Consider the following 14,472-nt stretch of genomic DNA (forward strand, 5'->3'; position numbering starts at 1 on the left):
CAGGTGAAGCCCTTGCTACTGGAGGGCATGATGATCCCCACCTGCTTCCTCTCTGTCCCAGAGCCCCCCTTTGACACCGGCGACTGCGTGGAGGACTGTCCGTCTCTGGCTGCCATCACTGGTGGGAATGTGCCAGATGTGGTGGGATTGGCCGACCGCTGGTCCAGTCATCTGATTGCAGTCATCTTGGCTCCCACTTCAGACACCAATGCAGCGACTGTAGATGTAGGCTGCTGGTTCAGGTCACATAAGCAAGAACCCGTGCGATTCTACTAGTACAAAATCCATTGGATTTTGTTGCTCGCCGCTGGAAACCACTGGAAAGAAACAATGTGAGGAACAGCACCACTAATGAGCTTTTGTTGTAAATCTCCGTCGGTCAACCATTGGTGTTGATTTACAACTCGGTTAAAGTAAACCACAGAGTAAGGGAGTGCTTAGAAGCTCCTCAACCTGCCCTCCAACACGCAGCGGCCTTGTATTTAGTCGCTCGATCTTTGAATGAGACGTGTGTTTATGTTTACACACCCACTGACGTGTGTGGGCAGCGCTCTGACGTCCGGCATCTCTGCCACGTCACACACAGGGACTCGCCACGCCAGGCGGAAACAGCAGCCGAAAACACCCACGCTGGTCCTGTTAGTGATGTTAGTCCAGCCTCAAACAAAACTAGTAGGTTAGCTGCGTGGCTGTCATTGTACGTTACCTCAGTCCGAGAATCCAGCTGGACCTTCTCCACCTGTGTGGCTCTTTTACTGGTGAGTTGTCAAGCTAGCTAGCTAGCTGCTTAGCACGACAGGCTATCCCAAAGAAAGTAGCGCTAGCATTTAGCGTGAAGTTAGAGCTGCTGGGCTGAGTGAACTTGGCCCCATGTCGCTGTTTGACAGGACACATGAGAAGGGAAGACCCTTTAGCTTTTGGATATCTAATTACTTAGTAAATGTGTCAGACTCTTAATCAGACGAACGATTGACCGGTTATGTTACGTTAGTTAGCCAAAACACTGTGGACGGTGCAACAACATCGGGATGGTCAACATGAGCACTTTGGTCAAATTTAACAAAGGTGCTACAGGGGGACACAACTCTGCTGGTGCTTGCTAACCCCGTTCACACTACACTGTTGTATTGAATTTACGTCGTTTGTTGAGCGGGACATGATGACAGCAAAGTGTAATTGTGTTTTGCTGCCATGGAAACCACAGTTCAGACGGGTGTAGCTCCACTAGCTTTATTTAAAGTCACCATCGACAGCAGCACTAATAGTGTTGCCTGTAGGCCTTTCACTATGAATGGGCTTTTATAGTATGGGCCCTTCTCATTTTACATATCCGGAACCACGTCGCGGAATGAATCAGGAAAGACTGGTAAAGATAAACAAGTATCACCTCATAGTGTGATGTAAACTTTGTATTATAATTCATTTATGGGTGTGCTCATGTGTATGCCAGCTGGACTGTCAGCAACTGAGGCATGGCAAGTGAATCAGTATTTGTTGGGCCAAAGTTCTGTGAGACTGAAAGCAAACACATTTCCAGTCAAGGCAGAAAGTACGTGCATGTTAACTCATTGTGCTGATACAGTATCTCAGATTGAAGAATAAAAGAACTTTGTATTCAGCGTGTCATACTTTTATTTATTTTAAGGGTGTGTATGTGTCTGTGGACTTACCTGTCTGTGTGTGTATTCTTTAAGCAGAGATTGTGGAATGCTGCTGGACGAGACTCCACTTTTTGAGCCCTCTCTGCTGCAGGAGCTCGACTGGAGCAGCAACAATGTCTCCTTCTCTCCTTCCATCTCCCCGTCTTGTCCAGGGGAGGGCCTGGTTCTAAGGCCGCTCTGTACAGCAGACTTCAATAGAGGTGAGTCAGTGACTGGATGGGCAACATATTTCAGACCAGTACTTGTGTGATTAAAGAAACTCACTACAATGTTGCCACATTTTAACACTGCAAATTGATTATGTGGATAGGATTCCTTGGTATCAAAGATGTAAGATGTTAGTAATGTAATAAAAATGATCTGGAGTTGTTTTCATTATTGTTCTGTTTTTGTGCTCTAGGATTCTTCAAGGTTTTATCTCAACTCACCCAGACAGGTGATATCACACCGGAGCAGTTCATGAGTAAGTCTGACTTAACATTCTTTGATGTATGAAAAAAATGAGATTCTGCTCTTCTAATTATTTAGTTCCCAACACATACCATTAACACAATTCAAATATTTTATTAAAATTAAATATTTATTTATCCTAGAAAACAAACTGAACTACGAACCAATATAACAGCAACTCAGTTACGATAAAAAAACAAAAAAAAACAAACATGTATGTTGTCTGTTGGCTTCCAGAAAAGTTTGACCATATGAAGAAGACAGGAGATTACTATGTTGTCGTGGTGGAGGACACAAATCTTGGACAGATTGTTGCTACAGCCACACTGATCACAGAACATAAATTCATCCACTCCTGTGCTAAGGTAAATTACATCCTAGCAGACAATTTGTGTATATTCAACAATGGATACAAATGTAATTTAGTTATAAGTTATTCTCAAAAACCAATCCCATAAAGAAGTTATTCATTAATGTAGTGGTTATAAGAAGGCTGGCAATCATTAAACTGTTATTAGTTCAAAAGTCACATTTGCACATATTTTTTAAAAAGACTATGCAGATCAATTTTGCAATTTTATATTAATTCAAATTTATTGATTTTTTAAATGGTTGAAATCATGTCTGAAATGAAGACTCTGTCTATTCGGTTATGTTTGTAGAGAGGCCGGGTGGAGGAGGTAGTAGTCAGTGATGTGTGCAGAGGGAAGCAGCTGGGCAAACTGTGAGTAGACCTGTGTGAGCCGGACACAAAGACATTTTGTTGTAGCTTGTTTTAATAATTAAGACCTTGTATTTCTATCCCAAATTCTTGAGCATATAGAGACTTGTTTAGGAAATACTTTGTGATTTTTAAATTCATGTTTTTTTTTTCTCTTTCCTCTGTCCCTGTAGGTTGGTTTCAACTCTTACTCTTCTCAGTAAAAAACTGAATTGCTACAAAATCACACTTGAATGTGCACCCAACAATGTGGCTTTCTACCAAAAGTTTGGCTACGCCGCTTCAGATGAGACCTATATGCAGTGTCGATTCTTCGATTGAGGACAACAGCCCCTTTACACCTCTGTTTTTGGGGAATGGACCATATCTTTATACACACACACTGGCATCAGAACTTGCAACGACAGAATGTCTGAAGAACTGGAAGAGCTGCCTGAGAATGAGATTTCATCCAGATTACAGCAAAGTTTAGTAAACACGAATGTATGATGAAGCCCTCCACTCAGTCAACATCATCCTCTGCCCCCTTGGTATCCATCGCTACCTCACCAGGGTGGAGCTCTGACATCATCTTCCTGACCATCTGCAGAGATGAATGTCAGTTACTGTAAATGTAATGTCTTACTGTGCTACACTGCTAATACTTAATTTGCTGTGTTCTGAGAGAGAACATGAAAATATCTGAGTACCATATAACTGTAGGTAAACACAGTTGCTTGGGAAAATAAGATGGTACCACATTAACTAAATGGTAATTAAAATAATTAACTACAGGCGACATCTTCTCAAGATCACTACAAAAGCAAGTATGCTAGAGGGACTTACTGTAGATCATGATTCAGACATAGTCTTACACATCTGTTGCATTAATCATTTAGGAAAAGTCACCAAAGAATAACAACTTTTTTTTTTGTTTTTGTGATTAGGAAATTACTTTTCTAACAGACTTTGGGTTTTATCAGGTTTCAGTTTTTCTAACCAATCCTCTCAGTACAAAGTGCTCTCACTCTCTCTCTCTAAAGACTTTTCTTTCTCTGACAGTAGTGCTGCTGCATTACTGTGATGGTTTGAATTCTACAAGATATGAAGCGTCAAGTCAAGACTGTTGAAATAAAAAAACATGTTATATGAGGCAATATCAAGGAAATAATAGAAGGTTTTTGAAGTTTTGTACTGGGTCGATGTTCACAATCGCTAATAGGAGAGAAACATTTTGTGATGGAAAATGGATAATGATTTTGTACACAATCTCCTATTTAAGCTTTTGTAGTTGCTTTTTATAATTATGCTGTTATTCTGGAAAACAGGGGAATATATTTAATCTAATTTATTTCCAAATATCTAATAGTTAAATAAAATATTCTATGATCTGCAGTATTGCTTGCCTGTATTTCAAGATGTAAAGCAAATCCAAAAATGTGCTACAAAGCTAACTCTACCACATTTTTACAATAATTCTAATCCAACTTAATTTCCATAGCTACTGTATGTCATCAGAGTCATCAGTTGTAATTGCCAATTTGTTTCCAAATTAATTTGAGTTCAGCCTTCAGTGAAGAATCCTTCTGGCCCCAAAGCTCATCAAACAGTATGTTAGGAAAGTCTTTTTCTATAAACACAAAAAATACACACACATATATACTGTCACGAGATCATGAGGGTCATTGCAGTGGCATCCATCTGCCTCCACTGCCTCATGTTACAGCATGAGCTTCACAATTCGTGGATGCTTAACACATCCCAGTTGTGTTAAGCATGTTTGGGGTGCTCTGGATCTGTGTGTACGACAGTACAGGCATTGAACAGTGATCTATAACTCCATGGGCTACAATCAAGGCAAATGGTGGTCATACCAGATACTGACTCGTATTGTGATCCAGGACCCCCGCCCCCCAAACCAAAAAAAAAAAAAACTAGGCCACATCTATAGCCCAAGTCACACAGTACCTAATAAATGCCTTTTTTTCAAAATAAAACTGCACATTTTCACATTTTAAAGTGGCCTTTTATTGTGACCAGCCCACAGTACGCCTGGGCAATAGTCACGCTGCGTAATTAGCATCTTGATGTGCCACATCTGTAAGATGGACAGATTATCCTAGCAAAGAAGAAATACTCACTAACATGGATTTAAATGTGAAGAACATTTGAGAGAAAAATAAAATTGTTTAATTTATGTTCAGTGTATGATGGGAACGCATGTTAGTAGCTGTTTTCTTATTGTTAGTTACTGACATACACAGCAAGAGATTCAGAATGGTTTGTTAAAATAAATAGTACAGCAAAATTTTGTTTAACTTTCTTATTTTTCAATGTATGACTGAAAAATGTCTCTAATGACTTTCAATAACAACAACAATAATAATAATAATAATAATAATAATAATAATAATGTAAGGTTGACAAATGCACAGCATTACATTATAATAAAAACACTGCTGAACAGGACTCAGTCAGACTTTTTATTAAGCAGTGAGTTATTTTTCCATTCTTTACTATCCCACATTAAGCTTGATATTAGTCCATAATCCTATTACTCCCAAAATAAAGGCATTAGCTATTCCTCTTCTCGTGTCCTCCACTGGGCAACATCCTGGCTACTTTCCCTTTTGCCAACTGCCCCCTTCTGGTCGTCTACACAAATTCAAGTATCGAAAGTGCATTATTGCAATACTGTCCCGCTGCAAATGCAAAATGCTTTAAATACTATAAAACTGCAAAAAATCTCCCATCAGTGCATCCAGTTCAAGAAAAAAAAGTAGTTATCAAATTTGCCCGTTCCCCAGCAGTACTCCATGTCTCAGACATGAGTGTTCCCCCTCCCGCCCCCATCCCTTCCCTTTAGAAAAAGTTCAAATATTTACATTTTTAATCCCATTAAAAATGTAAAAAACAAAATTGAGTGCACTGCGCCACAAGGCTAAATATAAGCAAAGCTCATCCGTTTTGTGCTGCTGTGACCTGCATCGCTCCAAAGTCTTCATCTTCCTCCAGGCTGCGCTTACGGCTTCCTGTTAAACAAATGTGGACACAAAGGACAGCTGAATCTGCTGCACACATCAACACAGGCAAGTGACCCAGTGTCTTAAGTTCAAAAACAAGTTTGCAATCACTTGAATGAAAATTATTTTCATTACTACATATTATTACTACATATTATACTTACTAAACAGTTCAGTAAGTATAAACCCTTCTGGATTTAAGAAGTTCTCAAACCCTGAATACTTCAGTGTCTGAGCTGGGTAAAGTCACCAGCATACAACAGGGAAAGGAATTTCCGTTTCTCAAGGGCTCCAAGTGTTTCAATTTTAGTATCTGTGTTTTTAAAATAGAAACATTCATGATGTTGAGAAAAGATGAACCCAGTAAGTTATGAAATTATCCACAATGGGGCTGACTCATTTGCTGAGGGGGGCTGATCCACAGAAAAATTGTCATCATAAAAAGCTGCTTTGTTCAAATGTGCAACCAACCTCTAGAACCTAATCACTAAATGCTGGTGACAACATTATGCCAGCTCGTTTTGAGTGCTCTTCTGGATTAAGTGTGGCTGAGAAACATTTTAAAACTAACCTGTAGTAATGTGGACTAAGCCTGTGTTTCACTTTCTACTTGTATTACCACTCAACAGCTTGAACTAAGTTTTCTCTTGTGCTGGTCCAGTAACAGAAAGGCAGGACTGTGCAGGACTCTACACAAGTTGTACAAACCTGGCATCCCAGCTTGTAAGAAGGACCTGCCCAACTGCATTGGTGACATCATTTTAATGGTCAATTTGGCCAGGTAGATCGCTTCATACTCCTAGGAAACAAACACTCATTGTAACAGCTATATGAGTTTACTAGTTATCATCAGTAGCAGTAATGCACAATCACAATGTTGCTATAAGTGCGTTAATCATCTCTGTATATGTTTTAGAAGCTGACAGTCTGGCTTTCAGTCAGCCACCACAATTAAATCCCAAACTCTGTCATGGCTAATACCAGAATATCTCTTTTATCATATTTCATTAGGATATGAGTTTACCCTTGGTATTGATAAACAATGTGCATTCAGTGGTGCACAAACACATGCTTCTCAGATGACTGACACTACTGACTAAAAGAAGACTGCACAGATGGAGTATGCCAGTTGAAGACAGAAAAATAATTCCTGCAGTGCCCAGGAGCTGATCACTCAATATTAATATGCATAACAGGTCACCTGAATGAGCCTTTTTAAAGACACTCTCGGGAGCTGTTGTACCGTCTTTCTTTGCAAACATGCATAACCCATACTTCCCATTGCTTTCTTTATAAACACATGTGAAAGGTTTAAAGTACTAGACTTGTTTTGCTGCAGCCATTATTAACACAACCTTTTAAAGGTGAAGGGCTTGTGTTGACTACCAGGTCAGTACTTAATTCATTTACTGCAATGGAAACAAGTTTTACATGTTCACTTTTGACTGGACTGTCATATTGATTAATCAGAATTCAAAGCCCCATGTCTCGAGTCAAGCCTTACTTGTAGCTGATGCACAAAGCCCACATTGGGGTTAATGCAGAACCTCCTCTCCTGGACGTGGCTGAAGGCATCCCTATGGTGTGAACATGACAGAAGGTTACAATCACAGCCTCTGAAACACTGAGATACACCACTGCAAACTGTAATAAGTGTATGTTATCAATTCAGTTGTAAATTGTAAAAAATAAACCAGTGTATTGTTGTATGTATCTCTTTTAAGTGAGAATTCAACCAAATTTTCAAGCAATAATGCTGCAGTATATATTTCTATGATACCTGCATTCTGTCATACATTTTTTCTTCATGTAGTTTTGTATATAATTGTATTATGTTAACAAGCTAAACTCATGGCGTATGTGGTTGTCACATACTGTAGTGGTACATAAGACAATGGAATTTAATTAAAAACAAGTGTGGGAGTTTTCAACTGGGGTAAAAACTGAAACTTTTTTATGTGAGAAAAAACAAAACAAAACAAAACAGAAAAACTTACCTGTATTTCATTCCAAATGTTTCCATAAGGTATGCAATCACTAAGGCAGCACTAAAAGCAAGAATAACAAAAAAGGTGACAGTGTTTTATTCTCACAGCTGCAGTGAAGAGCTCTGTGTCAAAGCTACAAAGGCTACATAATGGGATTCAGTGCATTTAGCGAAATTATATTATGAAATCATTTAATATCAAAATGCAAAACAAACCTCACCTTCTTGATATCCCTGCATTACCATGAACCAGTACCTTTCCTAGAAGAGAGAGACGAGAGCTTGTTGGTACGACTTTTCCTACTTAATATTCTGACTATGAAAAATGGAGACGGCATGCACTCTTACCTCCTGTTGCTAAGCAGCTATCAATAAATTCCTTAGTCTGTTTGGAAGAAAATGAAATACAGTCTATCAGGCACAAAGGAAATGCCAGACTTCTCATTTCAGTCAGTGAAAAGCTTGCCAAGCCGGAAGTACAAAGCCTACTTTGTAACTCACCGTAGGGAAAAATCTTATTATATTTTCCACTGGATTGTCAGCAATATCTAATACAAGGTATCTGCAAAGATGCAACAACATTTAGTTCATGGAACGGCAAGACATGACTTCATCACATAATCACTTTTAAAGTTTCACATAAAAATAGCACTTCACGTCAAATATTGAAGGGTATATTTACTTACCTAAATGAATGAGGGAAATTAGGTTTGATAAAATTGGCTTCAATGTCTTGTCGGACACACACAATATGTGTTATGCCCTGTCTCTCAAGAATTGGCAGCTGAGCAAAGAGAATGAAGAGAAGTAATGTGAGCTCTAAAAATATGAGCAGCAAATGCATTAGTTTCTCTGTGTCGCTGTCTCTAAGTACCAGTGATCATATTCTGTAAAAATTACCTTGCTTTTCATTGCAGCAGAGAAGGGACCTAAAAACAGTCCCGGTAATATCTCCTGGAAATCAAAGACAGAGCAGGACAACAAATTAACACACGAGCAGTAACATTTATTGATGCTCAAAAGAATCACCCAAACCTAAGATTGGTTCATCCCCTCAGGATGAGACAGTAAGCCTCTTTAAGGACATGATGTCTTTACTACTGTAAGGGTGCATTCAGCAGCCAATAGCAGGTTGCGTCCACACCTAAGAGACATGTAACAAAGTCTGCACAGAAATGAGATCCATCCAAAAACAACTAACATGACTTTCAGTTCATGTAAACTGTTTCTCTAAATATTGGCTCTGTAAACACCCTAACCTCTGAATTAGAGTTGAGCAGTAGACTGACAACAAGAAGAACGAAAACACATTTCCTTTGACATTTGCTTACAAATGATTTGTGATATTGCTGGTAGAGAGTGTGACTGACTTCTGCCAGCATTAATCCAGAGGCTGTTACCAAATGTGAGGGGAATGAACCCTGGGAATCCACATACTGGCTGCTTAATGAACCACCGGAATAAGAATAACGACATTCCGCTGTCAAGATTAGACTTCCCACCGCAGACAACAGGCTCGTCTTACATACCTGCATTTCTCGTCTCATTGGATAAGCCCAGTCCTGAAAGGGGGAATATGAGAGGGAGGTTAGAAGCTGAGGAAGATCTTATTATGTTGAATAGTTGTGGTGACTGACAGCCACTGGAGATATTCCTACCACAAGGTAGTGGGAGAAGTGAACACCAGTCAACTTTGTGTACATACGTGGCTGAGTGCAGCGTTAGGAGGACAGGCTACGCGGTGTCGCCTCAGCGAGGGGCAACGTTAATAAATACGGGCTCAGACGTATTCAGAGACAGGTAGAGGGGTGGTCCACACGTCCACGTTCATGTGCTGTGCCCCCCTAACACACCCAATTTCCTGTCGAGCGGCTATATCTGCCGGAACACCGGGCTGGAGTGGAGCTAGCTCGGTTAGCCACAGACACAGTGGACATGGCTAACGCGGACTCACCAGAAGGTCCTCCTTGGTGGCGGGCAGAGACGGGAACTGAAGCTTGGTCTCCTCGTCCATCCTGCTGTCTGTTCGGCCACCGCCGGCCCGGCGTGACGGCAGTATCGATGTTTATCGCGGCGGGGTTAGCTGGACAGTCGATGCAATTTGTTTTGAGGCTCCACATGCATGTCCGCCATGCTGTTCCCTGACAGATGTGTCACATGACTCCGCGGCAGACGGCGAGCGGGCGAATGGAGAGAGAGAGGGAGAGAGAGAGAGAGTGTGTATGGAGGGTTTGTAATGCCCAATTAAAACGAAATATAACAGAAATAAAATGAAATACAAAGAACATTGTTACATTTTCTTTTAACAAACGCATTTGTGTGTCATATCGAGATAGGTTTGACAAATAATCCTCAGATAGGTTAGTCCAGTTTGTGACCTCAGCACTGGATCACATGGAGTTCCCTGTGCAGGAGGTCCATTTTTTACATTACATTTTTTTTTTTTTTACCTGTTACTGGGTCATGGTTTAAAAGGTGTTTCCATCATCTCAGATTTCTACGGTCTGCCTACTATGATAAAATATTGGCCTGGGTTTACACCAACATTTAAAACAGATATTCCCACAGTCTGTGCCTCTCTGCTCTGCCCTTCATCTTCAGTAGAATACAGATTACACAACAACAACAACAGCAACACATATAATGATGAAATATAAGTGCTACCAATTACACATAAGATAACATACATTAATTTCTTCTTATTTCTATAACGACCCCCTTAAATTGTTGAGCCCTGAGAATAATCCGGCTCTGTCCAAAAATATACTTTTAGCACCACCTATAAGTGTAGGTGTAGACTGAAAATAATATTAGCTCAAAGTCCACATCCAAGCACACGTACATGGTTGATGAGTATGTCGCTAGTTAGCTACAGCTAACATCTGTTCAGTCGTCACAGTGTACAGCTGGTTGTTGCAGCATTTAACAATGGTGCCATAGCTCCATGTCTGTGCAGGTATGTCCATCTCGGAGCCCAGTACTGCTCAGAAAACTGCTCAGAAAAGTGTTTCTCAAAACACCACTACTGTGCCTAATGAGAGTTAATAAATTCACAACTGGGATGACCATGTAGCGTGATTTCATCTAAATGCAGATTACATTCATTATCAACCCACATGCTTTGACTGAACTCTGTCATCTTTTTCTCTTTTATCATATCAAATCTCTCTCTTCCAATCTTTTACTTTTTTGACCTCATCTATCCCTACCATCCATCCCTGCTTAATAACCATTTCAATGACAACAACAATGACTGATAATCATCTAAAAAGAAAGCTTGATAATATTTTGTAGATGCTTCTTTGGTCTCTCAGATGTGTCATCTGTTTGCCTTTGTGTGACAATGTAGCATTTCTGATTTTTGTTTACCATACGGCCCCTGGGAGAGGATGGCACTTTTTTTTTTTTTTTTTAATCTCAGATAAGAGGGAGATATAATCTAATAGCAGAAAAAGAATATGTTTTAAAGAATGCCAAATACTTCTCCTTCGAGACTCTTTGTCAGTGTGTTAAACATCATAGGACTGGTTTCTCTCTGTGAGGTGGTTTCCCTGTAGTGCAGACATCCTGGCGACAATTGCTCTTTGATATTCTGTTGCTCCAGGCCGAATCATAAATTAGCAGCCATGCCAGATTGCTTTGGCAGAAATGTAGTGGCAAGAGATGACGGGAAAACAAAGTGGGAGTTTGAGAGATTAATGAAATGATGGAGGAAAAAGATAAGCCAAAAAAAGAACAACTGTAGGAAGGGGGTTAGATACACGTAGGATATAATGGCTGATTTTATTGACAGATCTGCTGGAAATGAGACAATATGTTTACTGCGGCACAGCAATAAAAACCCTGTTAAGAAATAAAGGGTTTCTGTCCAATGAAATGCTGGAAGGCTTTTAAGTCAAGTTTACGCCCCAACTGATGGAGAAAGTGTTGTGGGAATGAATAGGCATACACTCATACACGAACACACAAAAAAATCTGGTCTTCTCTAAAAGCAAATCTGTGTTCATAATACTGTGTTAACAGATAATGAATGAATGTGTGAAATACAACCCCATTTCCAGAAGAGTGAGGCCACTGTGTAAAATGTAAATAAAAACAGAATGCGATAATGTGCAAATCATGTAAACCCATATTTAACTGAATATAGAACAAAGACAACATATAAAATGTGTAACTGAGAAATTTTTATTGTTTTATGAAAAATATATTCTCAATTTGGATTCAATGCCAGCAACATGTTTCAAAAAAAGTTGGGACAGGGTCATGTTTACCACTGTGTTGCATCACTTCCTCTTTTAACAACACTCTGTAAACGTTTGGGAACTGAGGAGATGAGTTGCTGGAGTTTTGAAAGTGAAATGTTGTTCCATTCTTGCAGTTTGGGATCTACTTTGTCAAATTTTGGATTCATGATGCGCCAAATGTTCTCAATGGGTAACAGGTCTGGACTGCAGACAGGCCAGTTTAGTGTCCAGACTCTTCTATTACAGAGCCATGCTGTTGTAATATGCGCAGGATGTGGTTTGGCATTGTGTTGCTGAAATATGCCTCTGAAAAAGACGTTGTCTGGATGGCTGCACATGTTGCTCCAAAATCTGTATCTATCATTCACCATTAAAGGTGCTTTCCCAGATGTGCAAAGCACCCAAGCCATGGGCACTAATGCCCCCCCTCTCCTCTGTAGCCAGGAGGATGTGGTGTCCATGATTTCCAAAAAGAATTTAACATTTGGATTCGTCAGACCACAGGACAGTTTTCCATTTCACCTCAGACCATCTTAAATGAGCTTGGGCCAGAGAAGTCGGCCACATTTCTGGATCATGTTTAGATATAGTTTCTTCTTTGGTATTGTAAAGTTTCAACCTGCATTTGTGGATGAAGCAAATGCAGAGATTTCCACTATAGAATCTTGTCTGTTTTTAATGCAGTGGTGCAAGATCACAGCCATCCAATATTGGTGTTTGGCCTTGTCCCTTGTCTACAGAGATTTCTCCTGATTCTCTGAATCTTTTAATGACATTATGATCCGTAAATGCTGAAATTCCCAGATTATCTGCAATTTTACGTTCAGGAACATTATTCTTAAATTGTGGCACTATTTGCCCGTGCAGTCTTTCACAGAGTGGTGAACCTCTCCCCATCTTCACTGCACAGAGACTCCTCCTCTTTGGAAGGCTCTTTCTATACCCACTCATCTACTGACCTGTTGCCAATTAACCTAATTAGTTGTGAAATAATCAACCAGGCGTTTTTAAGCATTACACAACTTTTACAGTGTTTTGTTGCCCCTGTCCCAACTTTTTAAAAACACGTTGCTGGCATCAAATTCAAATTGAGGATATATTTTTCATAAAACAATAAAATATCATCATTTCCACATTTGATAAGATGTCTTTGTTCTATTTTCAGTTAAATATGGGTTTAAATGATGATCAAATCATCACATCCTGTTTTTATTTACATTTAACACAATGTCCTAAATTTTTTGTAGCTCAAGTGCAAAAATGTATAAAATTGCTGCTATATAAAGCTGGGTTGGACCTAAAATGATTCATAGGATTGTTGTTGGTTAATGTTTATATGTTTAAAGTCTTTATTGTCTTTATATTTTTTCCACATAATTAAAAGAGTGGACACAGTTTTACAGGTAAAACAATACAATGAAAAACAAGCAAAACACTACCAAAATGACTGAGTGTTAATTTACATTCACATCCACTGTAAGCACAAATAGTGTTAAGTGAACCCTCATTTTATATAACACTAAAGGCTGCCCCACAGACCAGAATGAGCAGTATATATCTGCAGTGAGGGTCATGGGGTTAGCTAATTCTAATGACATTGTTTGAGTCATTTTATGTGCTGAGAGTCTAAACTCACCCACAGGTTGTAATCCTCTGGAATAAAATGCCCCTGTCTATTTGAATGTTATAGACCCAACAAAACATGTCAGTGGGGATAATTAACAGACATCTGGCCATGTTGGTGCACATCCTAATGGTGCCAGTACTAATTAATGGGATTTAAAAGCACTGGAAAACCTACCCAAATATTTTTTTGTGTTAAATTTGATATTTTTATGTTGTTTTAATCAGAAGCGATTAGTGGATGTTACAGTAAATTAGACTCACACACATCATCTCCTAATGAAGAAGAGTACAGTGTATTGCTCATGGCTCCTGGATGCTATCTTTTGTTATTCAAATATGATTTATTTGTTGTCTTATCAATTTCATAATATATTGTGAATGATTATGATGATAAGTGTTAACTCGTATATTTGGTGACCACTTTTGGGACTGTGAAATACCTCTAAACAAGCTATCTACAATCTTTTTACACATACATCTCAAACTGAGGAACCGATATTTGTAGATGACCATAGGCATTGGTATTCACGACAACACAACATCCCACTTTTGACAGCTCCTCCACTTCAAAGAGATACATCATACCGTTTTTTTTTAAATTTTTTTTTTAAATTTACCAAAGAATCACGATGATTTGCAATTTACACTCAGTCCTCTTCTGCCCAGTCTTCTTTACAAAAAGAAGATCCTAACTCATATAGCAAAGAGATATAGATGTAGTAGATTCAATAGATCCCAGTGATATGAAAATATAGAATTTATGCCAGATTAAGCCTTGGGA

The 14,472-nt window shown here is 39.2% G+C and overlaps 2 protein-coding genes across 4 annotated transcripts; one reads left to right on the top strand and one right to left on the bottom strand.

The window, feature by feature from the left end:
* The first annotated feature begins 569 nt into the window (after window positions 1–569).
* Window positions 570–4,206, top strand: gnpnat1 (glucosamine-phosphate N-acetyltransferase 1). 2 transcript variants are annotated; one of them, XM_071488156.1, is made up of 6 exons: window positions 570–758; window positions 1,695–1,861; window positions 2,062–2,124; window positions 2,349–2,476; window positions 2,774–2,835; window positions 3,006–4,206. In XM_071488156.1, exons 2-6 carry the CDS (start codon window positions 1,708–1,710, stop codon window positions 3,151–3,153), a joined length of 555 nt encoding a protein of 184 aa, XP_071344257.1. In that variant the 5' UTR covers window positions 570–758; window positions 1,695–1,707; the 3' UTR covers window positions 3,154–4,206. The 2 variants fall into 2 exon arrangements, with proteins under 2 accessions (XP_071344257.1, XP_071344256.1); XM_071488155.1 differs by having other exon boundaries at window positions 571–758; window positions 1,698–1,861.
* Window positions 4,207–5,281: 1,075 nt separating this feature from the next.
* On the bottom strand, window positions 5,282–9,983 carry styx (serine/threonine/tyrosine interacting protein). Of its 2 annotated transcripts, none has more exons than XM_071488153.1 (12): window positions 9,776–9,983; window positions 9,351–9,383; window positions 8,722–8,775; window positions 8,508–8,605; window positions 8,323–8,383; window positions 8,170–8,206; window positions 8,043–8,082; window positions 7,832–7,882; window positions 7,339–7,411; window positions 6,543–6,633; window positions 5,794–5,843; window positions 5,282–5,466 (listed from the first exon to the last, which is right to left on the bottom strand). In XM_071488153.1, exons 1-12 carry the CDS (start codon window positions 9,833–9,835, stop codon window positions 5,386–5,388), a joined length of 729 nt encoding a protein of 242 aa, XP_071344254.1. In that variant the 5' UTR covers window positions 9,836–9,983; the 3' UTR covers window positions 5,282–5,385. The 2 variants fall into 2 exon arrangements, with proteins under 2 accessions (XP_071344254.1, XP_071344255.1); XM_071488154.1 differs by having other exon boundaries at window positions 9,527–9,975.
* Between the last annotated feature and the right edge of the window lie 4,489 nt (window positions 9,984–14,472).

Source organism: Trachinotus anak, unplaced genomic scaffold (assembly GCF_046630095.1).
Source record: "Trachinotus anak isolate AG129_WGS33_773 ecotype Australia unplaced genomic scaffold, CSIRO_AGI_Tana_v1 ptg000011l, whole genome shotgun sequence".
Classification (NCBI taxonomy): Eukaryota; Metazoa; Chordata; class Actinopteri; order Carangiformes; family Carangidae; genus Trachinotus; species Trachinotus anak.